Source organism: Saimiri boliviensis, chromosome 11 (genome assembly GCF_048565385.1).
Source record: "Saimiri boliviensis isolate mSaiBol1 chromosome 11, mSaiBol1.pri, whole genome shotgun sequence".
Lineage (NCBI taxonomy): Eukaryota > Metazoa > Chordata > Mammalia > Primates > Cebidae > Saimiri > Saimiri boliviensis.
Genome location: NC_133459.1, coordinates 73710249 through 73724217, shown reverse-complemented (window position 1 = coordinate 73724217; position 13969 = coordinate 73710249). Strand labels below are relative to the sequence as shown.

General features: G+C 35.8%; 1 protein-coding gene across 1 annotated transcript in view; it reads right to left on the bottom strand.

Annotated features, from left to right (window-relative positions):
* Positions 1-5409: 5409 nt before the first annotated feature.
* MSH4 (mutS homolog 4) overlaps positions 5410-13969 on the bottom strand; it is a 103237-nt gene continuing 94677 nt past the window's right edge. Inside the window, exon 20 of the mRNA XM_003921400.4 lies at positions 5410-5962. Coding sequence (XP_003921449.1) covers positions 5771-5962 — 192 coding nt within the window. The 3' untranslated portion in view covers positions 5410-5770. The remainder of the gene's footprint in view (positions 5963-13969) is intronic.

Genomic DNA, 13969 nt, shown 5'->3' with positions numbered 1-13969 from the left:
AGCTGTGACACAAATCTACTGTGTCCACATCTACTTGGACCACTCCGTTATCTTGGAGGGTGGATCTAAGTGGAATTTACACAAGCATGAATCTTATGCTACTTGCTAATGCCATTAGTAATAAAATCCTTTGTTTCTAACCAGGAGTTTCTTGGCCTCTGACAGCAAGCATGAAGAGATGGCAGGCTAAACTGCTTGCTTGCAGTTAGGGTAAAAATACCAGACTTGTCACAGTTCTTGACAATGAGCACCTGTTCCCATCTTTTCACTATATATTTTAGGACCTGTCTTCGCAAATTATGGCAGATAGTAGCAGTTTCCACTGTCCATTCACAGACTGGGTACTATCAAAGCGTGACAACTCATAGAGTGTTCACTCTGGTCCTATACTAACATAAACTGTGTGAATATTATTATTACAGTTTCTAAAGAACAGAATGTAAATAGTAAAGTAGCAAAGACATGGAGCAATATAACCAGATTACTTGCTTTTTCTTGCCCTTCACTTTCATTTGGGTGAAGTAAAAATACATTTTAAGATTGAATTATAGAAATGTTTATTTACATACTTTATTAAAATGTTTATAACTGAGCATATTTTAAATATAGAAGTACATATCATACACAGGTTTTTCATATGAATATTTCCTTTACTAGAAAAAGTAAAATAGCTGTATATTTTGGTTAAAAATCAGTTAATATAAAGAAAGCCTAAAAGCTACCTTTAAAGAAACACTAGATTGCTGATCCAGATGAAGTGATTTGTCAGGCAAAATATCTTAGCACATCTTTTTACATTTATTCTCTAATTTCCATCCTTTTTTTCCATCCTTCTATTCATATGTCTTCAACTCTAAGCAAATTAATAAATTTGATCTAGTCTTCACTTTTATTGACCATAGCTCATACCTATTGTAAACAGTAGGCAATAAGCAGCATCTAAGTTTCAGGAATTTCTTCCTACTGGAATTCTGATTACTTTCCTATTTCTCAACATGATCACTCCACCATCACCCACAATCATACTGAACTCTTCCCTTCTGCATTAGTTTCCTAGAGTTGTCATAACAAAGTACCACACACTGGGTACTTTATTTCTTATCTCACAGTTATGAATCCTAAAAGTCCAAAATCAAGGTGTCACCAGGGCCCACCTCCCTCTGAAGCTTTTTTTTTTTTTTTTGAGACTGAGTTTCGCTCTTGTTACCCAGGCTGGAGTGCAATGGCGCGATCTCGGCTCACCGCAACCTTTGCCTCCTGGGTTCAGGCAATTCTCCTGCCTCAGCCTCCTGAGTAGCTGGGATTATAGGCACGTGCCACCATGCCCAGCTAATTTTTTTGTGTTTTTAGTAGAGACAGGATTTCACCATGTTGACCAGGATGTTCTCGATCTCTTGACCTCGTGATCCACCCGCCTCGGCCTCCCAAAGTGCTGGGATTACAGGCTTGAGCCACCGCGCCCGGCCCCTCTGAAGCTTTTATGAGAATTCTTCCCTATCTCTTTCTAGCTTCTAGTGGTTTCCTTTCCTTGGCTTATAGCTGCACCATTTCTTTTTCTTTTCTTTTTTTTTTTTCTTATGGTTTTACCCTCTGTCTTCATGTGATCTTACAAGGACAGCTGTCATATCTTATCTGATTACATTTGCAATAATCCTATTTCCAAACAACATCACATTCTGAGGTATTGAGGGTTAGAACTTGAAGATATCTTTTTTATTGTCATATTTAAAACATTTTTTGTCTTTTTTTTAAAGTTCAGGTGTATATGTGCAAGATGTGCAGGTTTGTTACACAGCTAAATGTGTGCCATGGTGGTTTGCTGCACAGATCATTATATCACCTACATATTAAGCCCAGCATCCATTAGTTCTTCTTCTTGACACTCTCTCTCTCCTGTCTGTAACCTCTGCCAGGCCCCACTGTGTGTTGTTCTCCTCCATGTGTCTATGTGTTCTCATAATTTAGCTCCCACTTATAAAAGTGAGAACACGGAGTTTTTGATTTCTGTTCCTGCATTAGTTTGCTGAGGATAATGGCCTCCAGGTCCATCCATGTTCCCGTAAAGGAAATATCTTTCAAATTAATGTCTTCTCTCCTTCATCAGACACTGCCCACTCAACTCTTCCCTCCTCCTACATGCATCTGTCCCATTCCCATCATTTCTACCTTTAACCCTCATCAACTCTACTAAAATAGTTTCTTAAACTATTTGTTCTCCTTAACTCTGGTTTCAACTGCCCATTTAAAAATCATTCATGCTAACTCCCAGATGATATTATTAAGATGCAAATCTAATCATGTTATACCATCATTACTACTACCACCATCCCTTGCTGACCCCCCAAGCGCAAACATACCTTAAAACTCTATAGTGGTTTATAGGAGAAACTGACAGAAAGCACCAAGCCTCACACTCTCATATGCTCTGTATCCTCTAGCTAAACCAGGCTGCTTATTGTTTTACATATCTTTACTTATACACATCTTTGCTTACACATATGCTAATCTATCTAAAATGCCTTTTCCTTCCTAAAAACCCAATATATCTTAATCTTTAAATTCCGTTTGACCAACAAACGTTACATACTCTTGGTTCCATTGCCTTAAACATTTCTCTATTATGGTACTTATCACATAGTGCTCCAATTCTAATATATGTGTTTTATTTTTTCTCTTTATTACACCTGAGGGCCTCAAAGTCAAATGTCCTATCTCTTGTACTACTAACACCTAATATGTTGCCTGGTCCATAGAAAACAGTTATTGAATTAGATTTGTTTTATGGTTTTCTAAAAGTAATACTTATTCTAAAACTTTTGCTTGAAGGAACAGATTTCAAAATATGCTATCAGACAGGGTAGACTAAAAGCAGTTAAAAAAAAAAAAAAACATAAAAAAAAATAAAATGTCGGGGCCGGGCGCAGTGGCTCACGCCTGTAATCCCAGCACTTTTGGAGGCCAAGGCGGGTGGATCACGAGGTCAAGAGATCGAGACCATCTTGGTTAAGAAGGTGAAACCCCGTCTCTACTAAAAATACAAAAAATTAGCCGGGCATGGTGGTGCACACCTGTAGTCCCAGCTACTCAGGAGGCTGAGGCAGGAGAATTGCTTGAACCCAGGAGGCGGAGGTTGCGGTGAGCCGAGATTGTGCCATTGCACTCCAGCCTGGGTAACAAGAGCGAAACTCTGTCTCAAAAATAAATAAATAAATAAATAAAATAAAACGTCACTGCTGGCTAAAAAGTTATCAGAATAGCTTTAATTTTTTTTTTTTTTAAAAGCATTACTCACTATGCACCTATTAAAATGGATCAATTAAAAAAGGAAAAGAAAGCTGACAATGCCAAGTACTAGTGAACATGAGGAGCAACTGCAACTCACAAATAGCTGATGAGAATGAGAAATGGTAAAGAGATAAAAAAAAGAAAAGAAAAAAAAGAGAATGAGAAATGGTATAGCCACTCTGGAAAAGTCTGGCAGCTTCTTATGAAGCAAAACATACACTTATGCCATATGACACAGCTATTTCACTCCTGTTTAATCTAGATAAATGAAAACTTATTCTCCCCAAAAACCCTGTATAGAAAGATTTACAGCAGCTTTATTCATAATCAGTGAAAACTAAAAACTCAAATGACCCTCAGTGAATGAAAGGACAACAAACTCTGGCACATATAAACAATGAAATAATTGTCAGCAATAAAAAGACACAGCAACTTGTATAGGTTCCAATGCATTATGCAAAAGAAGCCAGTCTCAAAAGGTTACACACTATATAGATTCATTCGTTGGACATTCTGGGAAAAAACCAAAACTATAGGGAAAGAAGACAGTCATGTGATTGCTGGGTTAAAGTTAAGGGTCAGGGAAGGATTTGACTACAAAGGAACAGCACCAAGCAAGTCTTTTGTGGTGAAGGAACTGTTCTGTATTCTGATTTTGCTGGTAGTTATGTGAATCTATAAATGTACAAAATTCATAAGATGGTACATCAAAAAAATTATATTTTACTGAATATAAATGTAAAAATAAATGCATTACTTCCTAGGCATGAGAATAAACTGTGTTTCTTCTCCACCCCTCACATATTTTACCCCTAAACTTGAAAAAGACTATCTTATGTAGGATTTTATCCTGTGAGGAGACAGGTGGAACAGACTAAAATAATGGCTTAGGGGTGGAATTAAAGGAGTTAGCTAACACATTACGGGCATTTACCTTGAAAGACTGGATTATGAGATAATGATCTATAATATTAGAAAAAGGCAAAGAGTAACAAAAGAGTAAAGCAAACAGATCTTAAAATTAAGAAATGAATTGTCTCCCTAGTATTCACCTTCCTTCCATAGTCCCATGACATAATAATTATATCTTTATTTGATTTGCTTTTTTGTATGTTTCTGCTACACACAAAATGGTTTAAGAAAAAGTAATTTAAGAAGATATAAGCCTATTTTTATTTCAGTATCTCAATTCTAAAATAAAAGACATTAATCATTTGGCTGCGGTTTTTGCATCAAAAGCTTTAATTCATGAAAAATTTCTTAAAAGTTGGGTGGAATCTAATATTGAGGTTAAATCTAAAAAGAAGTTAACGTATTTGAGGAAATAATATTCAGCATATTTGATACGTTGCACCTGTCTCTGCTTGTCTGTTATTTTTCCCCACTGACTACTCCTCTTCTACCTTTTATTGCTTCCTCTCTTTTCCTTCCTGCCACCCTAAACAATCTGCCATGCCCTATTCTTCCTCAGTGTCTTCTTGAAATTTGCCACAAGCCTAAATTACCTAACTGCCTTTAGAAATGACCACACAAAATAGTATTTATTTCAGAGGCTGTGAATTAGAACATAGCTAATAGTTAATTATAAATATTGTGATAATTTTTCTAAAACATGACAATAGGGAATATAAGCAATCTAACAAGACATTTAATATATGTTGAATTGAATGTAAAACAAAAAATTTACATTCACTTTTCCAAAATAATACACATATCATTTAAATTATAACTTTTTCAATATACTTGCCTACTAATATTTACTTATAATGCTGAAAGTTTAATAAAATCAACAAATATTAATACTAAATATTATAGAATAAAATATGGCCCTAAGTGGTTTGTGAATAACGTTGGTGGGTCAAACTACTGTGAATACTGTAACTCACTGAATAAATGGTTCAAATGTATACCTTGAATTTCAGACACTTAGTTGCCCAAGAAAATAATAACTTATCTATGTTAGGCCTTTAGGTTGAGATTACTCACTTAGCAGAGTGATTCCAAAATTACTCTGATGAACTTCAGAACCTTCCAGTCTTGGAATGTGGGGTACTAATTAATAAATTGTTGAGTCATAGGGCATTATTACTTCAGAATAGAATGTAAAAGAAAAGCTCATAAAAGTTTCCAGACCTAAAGAGAAAGTTATTTATTAACATAAGGTATTTACAGTAATATTTTAAACTATAACTTTTAAGTATAAATAAATAAACTTAGGTCTTAATTGTGAATTTTTATGAGAAAAAAGTGGTATGTTATACTTTTTCCTAACATAAAAACCATTCCAAGTAGTTCTCATTTAAATTATAACAAATATTTTTCATATATAGTATATAGATGACAATTTTGATATTAATGTAATATAATTTTCAATTAAAATATGAAATTTAGCAAATATTATTTCCTTATCTCTAAGGAGAAAAATTAATTCTAGGTTCCTTGAATTAAGATATATTATTAAATTAGTACAAGATGTAAATTGTTACTATTCTTCAGTCTTTCCTGGAACTTGTTCAGTCCTGGGAAAATCTTCTTTGTACTTCTTCTTGAGATTACTTAAATATGTTCGTAAACTGTCTGGATTCAACTGAGAGTTTCGAGCAGTTTGAACAAGCCTAGTGGCTAGATGATACACAGCTCTCTGTCTTTCCATCTCAGGGGTACTCCTTTGGTTTTGCTGTCATTGAAAAATATACATTATATATATATGAATACTATAATTGTTGTTTCAATGACATGTGGGCAATATTCTATCTCCTTCCATAGACATATGGAACTCAAGGGTTAACTAATTCCTTTGAATAAATCAGTTTCATCCAACAAGGAAAAAATATATAAGAAGAAAAAAAAGAAATTCTGTATTTGGAAGAATATAATTTCTTCTGAGTATTTGCTACTTTATCAGATTTTATATTTTTGAAAATCACTTTTCAATAATAAGAGTTCTGCTAAATAGGTCAGATTTCTCAACATAATACCAAAAAGTAACAGAAAATCCACCAGAGATAGGTTCTACAAACCCCTTCTCATTAAAAAGGTATGGGAAAACAGCATTGTTCATTGCTATGTGGTAATCATACTTTTAAATGATGCTCAAGAGTACTATTCTGCTATCTCCTATTTTAATTCCCCAACAGATAAACTGATACACAGAATGGATCATCAGAAAATTGGTTGCTCCTATAGAGAGTACATACATAGAAACTGCTGGAACTTAACAGAAAATACTGCCTGAGGGGTAAATTACATTTTAAAAATAAATAATATAAATAGCAATTTAAAATTACGCCTTAATTCTTAATAAACTAAACTTCAGGATACCCAAGAAATAATATTTAAAATGGGAATGTAGAAGGCCTTTAGATATTTGGTTCTTGAATAGAACTTGAGGACTGCAAATATACCTAGAAAATTCTTATTTCTCCTCTTTGCCTGAACTAGATAGAGGAATCAGCATTTTTAATCTTAACTTTTTATGTAAACTCTTAGCGAGTTTCCCAGATATATAATCCCTTCAACTCATACTAGCAAGCAACTCCAGATTCTATTTTTGCTTTTAAGTGTAGGAAAAATGAGTGTAGGAAAAAAATCACAAAAATGATTTTATGAGGTAGAATAAGACTATCATATATTAACCCATCTATCTATTTGGTACACTGATCAATTGCCAATTAGTCTATTATTAAAATTGAAAAGTTATTGAATACCTACTGTCATCTATGTTCCAGGCCTCAAAGCTTGTGCTTATGTATCTATGGGGACTACAAAAATGAATGTGTACCTCACATGATTACAGAACTCAAGGAGCTTACAGTCTAAATAGTTGGAAAAAAAAAAAGGCTTCTTTATAAGCAACTGATTATGGTAATTATGAAAAGTCCCATAAAACAGCCACAAAATTCTCGGAGGAAGGGTAATTCACTTCCAGTTTAGCCCCAAAAAAGCTTAAATAGGAAAGAGTTTTGGAATGAATTCTGACAGGTAAAGAGCCTAGAAGAGACGGTATTCCACAATGGAAACAGCTAGAGCAGGTACATTAGAAAGCATGATACACAATCAGGTCAATATGATAAAATGGAAAACAATTAAATATAGTAATGACAATCAATTCAATTTTCAAGATTAAAATTGCAGAAATGCAGATTATGTGAAACTGAGTGATAGTTCGTGTAGAAAACAAAGGAAAATCATAAAGCAGACGCCAACAAGTTTTATAAGCACATAAAGACTGATTAAGAAGGCAAATCCCTGAGCCATAGGAGATCCTTGACAATCTAGTCTGGTACCTAATATCTCAGGCAATTCTAATGTAGGTAATTCTAAAATATATTTTGAGAATTACAGAGGACTTTTTATACTAGACAAAGGAGTTCAATTTTTACTTCATGAGAAATCACTAAAAGATTCTGAGTAGGCAAACTACATAATAAAAACTATGCAGTAGGAGACAATCTGGTAGAAGTGCGTAGGATAGACTGAAAAAGAGAGAGAACTTACTGCATAGTCCTAATGACAGGTGATTAAGAGGAAGGATCTATATAGGACTTTGGTGGGTCTCTGGGAGACTTACAGGTGAAGAGATAAGATAATTATTTAGAAGATGATATATTTAACTTTGGCCTTTAAACATAGATTAACATATGAAGAGGAAATATGGAGAAAAATATATAGATTCAGAGTTGAACAGAAATGATGATGGAAGCTGTGAGAAAAGATGAGATCACCAAGTGCAGATTTTAAAAAGGGAAGAAACAAGGGCAAAAATCTTAGAAACTTTTATATTCAGTAAGTGGAATAAGAAAAAGTACTGAAGATGGCTTGGTGCAATGGTTCATGCCTGTAATCCCAGCACTTTGGGAGGGAGAGGTGGGTGGAATGCTTGAGCCCAGGAGTTTGTTCAAAACCAGGCTGGGCAACACACCAAGATGAAAGGAAAAGAAAGGGGAAAAGAAAGGAAATGAAAGGAAAGGGGAAAGGAAAAAAAAAGGAAAAGGGAAAAAAAGGAAAGAAGAAAAAGGAAAGAGGAAAGGAACTGGTGAAGAAGAGAAAGAAGAAGTAATCAAAGAGGTAGGAGAATAAAAACTTCCAGGAGAGAATAATTCCGCATAGCCAAAAGAGGGCAGAATTAAGAGAAAAGAAGGGTAGTATCAAGTGCCACAGAGTGAAAAGAAAGACAAAGGATTTGATAATTAGTATTTAAGAGAAAAGTTCCAGTAGAGTAATTACAATAAGACTCAGTTTAAACATGAGAAATGAAAAAAGCAAGCATAGGTTACTTTTGATAAGTTTGTAGTAAAAAGAAAATTAAATAATAGTTTGAAAAGTGGAGTCAACAGGAAGAATTTTAGGGGAGAAATCTAAGTATACTCATAGAAAAAGGAAAAGCCTGTGAAGAAAATATTAAAGATGCAAGAGAATAAAGGAAACTGAGAAGTAATACCTCAATGGAGATTTAAAATATGGTAAAAAAAGTTAACCTTAAAATGTCTGAAAGACAATCTCTTCCTCTGAGATAAGAGGGAGGAGAGATGGTAGAAAAACAGAAATATTCAAAGCAAGATTTTGAAGGAGGGACGGTTCAAGAACTCATCAAGATGACCTCAAATTTGTTAAAAGTAGGAGGCCGATCATCTGTAGAGAGTGAGGTAATCAAGAGCTCAGGAAGAGTGAAAATGTTTTAAAAGAGTTATTGTGAAATAAGCTAAATAATAAATAAAAATAAGAAGAAAAAAACCAATTCCATCACACACCGTGGCCTGTTGTGGGGGTAGGGGACAAAGGGAGGGATAGCATTAGGACAAATATCTAATGCACATGGGGCTTAAAACCTAGATGATGGGTTGATGGGTGCAACAAACCACCGTGGTACATGTATACCTATGTAACAAATCTGCACATTCTGCACAGGTATCCCAGAACTTAAAGTATATCAATAAAAAAAGAAAAAAAATACAATTCTGAGTATCAACAAAATGGCAAAATAGAAGCAATCTGCCTTCACTCTTCCCACAGAGAACCAAAAGCCAGTATCTGGAGCACAGATGAACACCAACAACATCTCAGAAGCCAAATCTGAGGCTGAAATGACACCAGGGACACAGAGAAATGAAAAACTCTGAGCAGACAATAAAACAAAGTTTTCTATCTTCGATGTCCCTGCCCCATTCTGCCAGGCATCATGCACAGGAAATTCCTCCCAGTCTCATTTGTTCTACTCTGGAAAAAGTGAGATTGAGATGGATAGTCAGTTTCCCCACTATCTTGGGTTCCCTTTCAGAAAAATAATTCCTGCCTCAACCCATAGGAAGCACCACTAGTGCCTGGAGGGAGAAGCCCCCCTGAGTGGGGGGTGGGAATTAGAAACTCCAGTCTATAAAACTACTCATTTCAGCTAAAGGAGACACCAAATCAGAGTGGCTGTTCAGCAGCACCATACTATAGAAAGCAGATACCACAGGTTATCTTAGTATGAACCCCATGCCAGCCTTTCCACATAGCTGAGGTATCTCCTCTAAGAACCCCACCATCTGAGATGGGCAGTACTGCAAATATTTGTCAGAGCTGAGGAAAATCTGGGCTTAAGGTGCCATCTAGTGCTGAAAAGGCGACAGCAATCTAGGATTAAGGAGAATCACAGGCAAATGCAAAGAACCTCTAAGCAAACATACAACCTAGAAAGTCCAACAAGCGAGACAATGAAGATAAACTAATCCTTCATTGCAAAGACATAAATATACGTCCACAAGGAACAACAGCAAACAGGAAACTATGACCTCCCCAAATGAACAAAGCAAGGAAGTGGTGATCGATACCATGGGAAGATGGTGATACATGAGCTCTCAGATCAAGAATTCAAAATAGCAGTTGTAAGAAAATTCACTGAACTAAAAAACAGCATAGAAAAAGCAATTGATACATTTATCAGAGAAATTTAATAAAGAGATTAAAGTTGGCTGCACATGTTGACTCATGCCTGTAATCCCAATACTTTGGAAAGCCAAAGTGGGCAGATCACTTGAGGTCAGGAAGACCAGTCTGGCAAACATGGTGAAACCCCATCTCTAGTAAAAGTACAAAAATTACCCAGACATGGTGGTGCGCACCTGTAATCCCAGCTAAGCTACACAGGAGGCTGAGGCAGAAGAATTTCTTGAACCCAGGAGGCAGAGGTTGTGGTGAGCCAAGATCACACCACTGCACTCAAGCCTGGGTGACAGAGCGAGACTCTGTCTGAAAAAAAGAAACAAACAAACAACAACAACATAGCAGATTAAAGTTTTAAAAAATCAAATGGCAAACAGTTGAAATCCTGGAACTGAGAAATACATTTGTTGAACTATAAAAAAAGTACGGAGGCTCTCAAAAAAAAAAAAGAAAGAAATTGAGCAGAAGAAAGAATCAGTGAGACTGGCTAGGCACAGTGGCTCATGCCTGTAATACTAGCACTTTGGGAGACTGAAGCAGGCAGATCACTTGAGGCTGAGAGTGGGAGACCAATCTATACAACATGCCAAAACCCCTTCTCACTAAAAAAAATAGCAGAAATCAGCCAGTCATGGTGGCATATGCATGTAATCCCAGCAACTTGGGTAGCTGAGGCAAAGAGAAATACCTGAATCCAGGAAGCAGGGGTTGCAGTAAGCCAAGATAAAGGTGGTGGGGGGAGGGGAAGAGGGCGAGGAAAGAATGAAAGGAATAAAGAGAGACTGAAAGATATATATTTTAAAAAACACCTTGAAAGAGCAAATCTAAGATTCACAGGTGTTCAAGAGAGAACTGAGAAACAGCAAAGAGTACAACGCCTATTTAAAGAAATAATAACGGAAGACCTACCAAACCTAGAGAAATATATAAATATCCAGGTATAAGAGGTCACAGAACATCAAATATATTAAACCCAAATAAGACAACCCCAAAAATATAATAATCAAATTCTCAAAGGTCAAGAACAAAGAGAATCCTAAAAGCAGCAAGAGAAAAGAAGCAAATAACATAGAAAGCAGCTCCAATTCATCTGGCAACAGATCTCTCAACAAAAACCATATAGACCAGGAGAGGACAGAACAACAGATTGAAAATGCTGAAGGAAAAAAAAAATTGCAAACTGAGAATACTATACCTAGCAAAACTTTCCTTTAGATATGGAAAGAAAGTCTTTCCGAGACAAATAAAAGCTGAGGAAATGCATCATTACTAGACCTATCTTATAAGAAATGCTAGAGCTGGGCTTGGTGGCTCATCCCTGTAATCCCAGCACTTTGGGAGGCAGAGGCAGGCAGATGACAAGGTCAGGAGTTCGAGACCAGCCTGGCCAATATGGTGAAACTCCATCTCTACTAAAAATACAAAAAAAAAAAAAAAATTAGCTGGATGTGATGGCGCATGCCTGTAATCCCAGCTACTTGGGAGGCTGAGGCAGGAGAATTGCTTTAACCTGGGAAGCAGAGGTTACAGTGAGCCAAGATTGCACGACTGCACTCCAATCTGGGTGACAGAGTGAGACTCTGTCTCAAAACAAACAAACAAACAAACAAGGCTAAAGGGAGCTCTTAAATTTGAAAGAAAAGAATGCTAACATGGAAAAGACAAACTTGAAAGTATAAAACTCATTGGTATATGTAAGTACATAAATTCAGAATACTCTAACAGTATAAATGTCATGTAATCCACTCATATCTCTAATATGAAGACTATAAGTCACATTTATAAAAAATAATAACTACAGAAATCTTTAAGAAAGAGACAATATAAGAAGGTGTAAATTGAGACAATATAAAGTCAAAATATCAGGGGAATGAAGTTTAAGTACAGAATATTTTAGTTTTTCCTTTGTTACTTTTTTTCTCTCTGTGGTCAAAACTGAGTAGTTATCTTTATAAAATAATGTGTTATAGCTATAAAATATTTTATAAGCCTCATGGTAATCATAAGTTAAAAACCTGTAATAGATATATTAAAAATATAAAGCAATGAATTAAAACATACTACCAGAAAAAAACTACTTAATCACAAAGGAAGATAGTCAAAAAGGAAGAAAAGAAGAGAGCACTTACAAAACAACCAGAAAGCAAGTAACAAAATGGTAGTAGCAAGTTTTTATCAGTAATAGCATTGAATGTAAATGTTCTAAATTCTCCAACTAAAAGACATAGAGTGCCTGAAAGAATTTAAAAAAATAAGACCTACAGTAGTTCGAGACCAGCTTGGCCAACATGATGAAACCCTGTCTCTATTAGAAATACAAAAATTGGCGCCGGGCGCGGGGGCTCAAGCCTGTAATCCCAGCACTTTGGGAGGCCGAGGCGGGCGGATCACAAGGTCAAGAGATTGAGACCATCCTGGTCAACATAGTGAAACCCCGTCTCTACTAAAAATACAAAAAGTTAGCTGGGCATGGTGGCACATGCCTGTAATCCCAGCTACTCAGGAGGCTGAGGCAGGAGAACTGCCTGAACCCAGGGGGCGGAGGTTGCGGTGAGCCGAGATCGCGCCATTGCACTCCAGCCTGGATAACAAGAGCGAAACTCCGTCTCACACACACACACACACAAAAAAAATACAAAAATTAGCCAGATATACAGGGGGGTGCCTGTAATCCCAGCTACTTGGGAGGCTGAGGCAGGAGAATTGCTTGAACCTGGGAAGTGGAGGTTGCAGTGAGCTGAGATCAAGCCACTGAACTCCAGCCTGGGTGACAGAGCAACACTCTGTCCCCAATAAATAAATAAATAAATAAATTAATTAATTAATAAAACAAGACCTAACTATATGCTGCTTACTAGAAACTCACTTTACCTATAAAGCCATGCACAGACTAAAAGTTAAAAAATGAAAAAAGATATTCCAGATAAATGAAAACCACAAAAAGAGTAGGAGTAGCTATGTTTATGTAAGATAAAACAGACTTCAAGTCAAAGACTGCAGAAAGAGACAATGTCATTATATAATGATAAAGGGGTCAATTCAGCAAGAGAACATAACAATTATAAATACATATTCACCCAACACTGGACCATTCAAATATATAAAGCAGAAATTCATAGATATAAAGAGAGATGTAGACTGCAATACAATACTAGTAGGGGTTTTCAACATTCCACTCTCAGTAATGGCCAGATCATCCAAACAGGAAATCAACAATTAAACATCGAAGTTAAACTACACTCTAGACTGCTTGGACCTCACTGACATTTACAGAACATTTCATCCAACTGTTGGAGAATACAAATTCTTCTCATAAGCACATGAAACATTCTCCAGTATAAACAATACATTAGGCCACAAAGCGAGTGTCAGTAAATTCAGAAAAGTAGAAATCATATGAAGTATATTTTATTCCACAATGGAATAAAACTAGAAATCAGTGACAGGACAAACTTTTGGAAACTATACAAACACATGGAAAATTAACAACATGCCCCTGAATAATCAATGGGTCAATAAAGATATTAATTTAAATTTCTTGAAAAACATACACAACATACTAAAATCTATGACATACATCAAAAGCACTGCTAAGAGAGAAGTTTATAGCAATATACACCTACAACAAAAAAGTAGAAAAATTTCAACAAAACAGAAAACCTAACGAGGTACTTCTCAAAGCTAGGAAAGTGAAAGCAGGCCCAACCTAAAATTGGTAGAAGAAAAGAAATAATAGAGATCAAAGCAGAAACAAATGAAG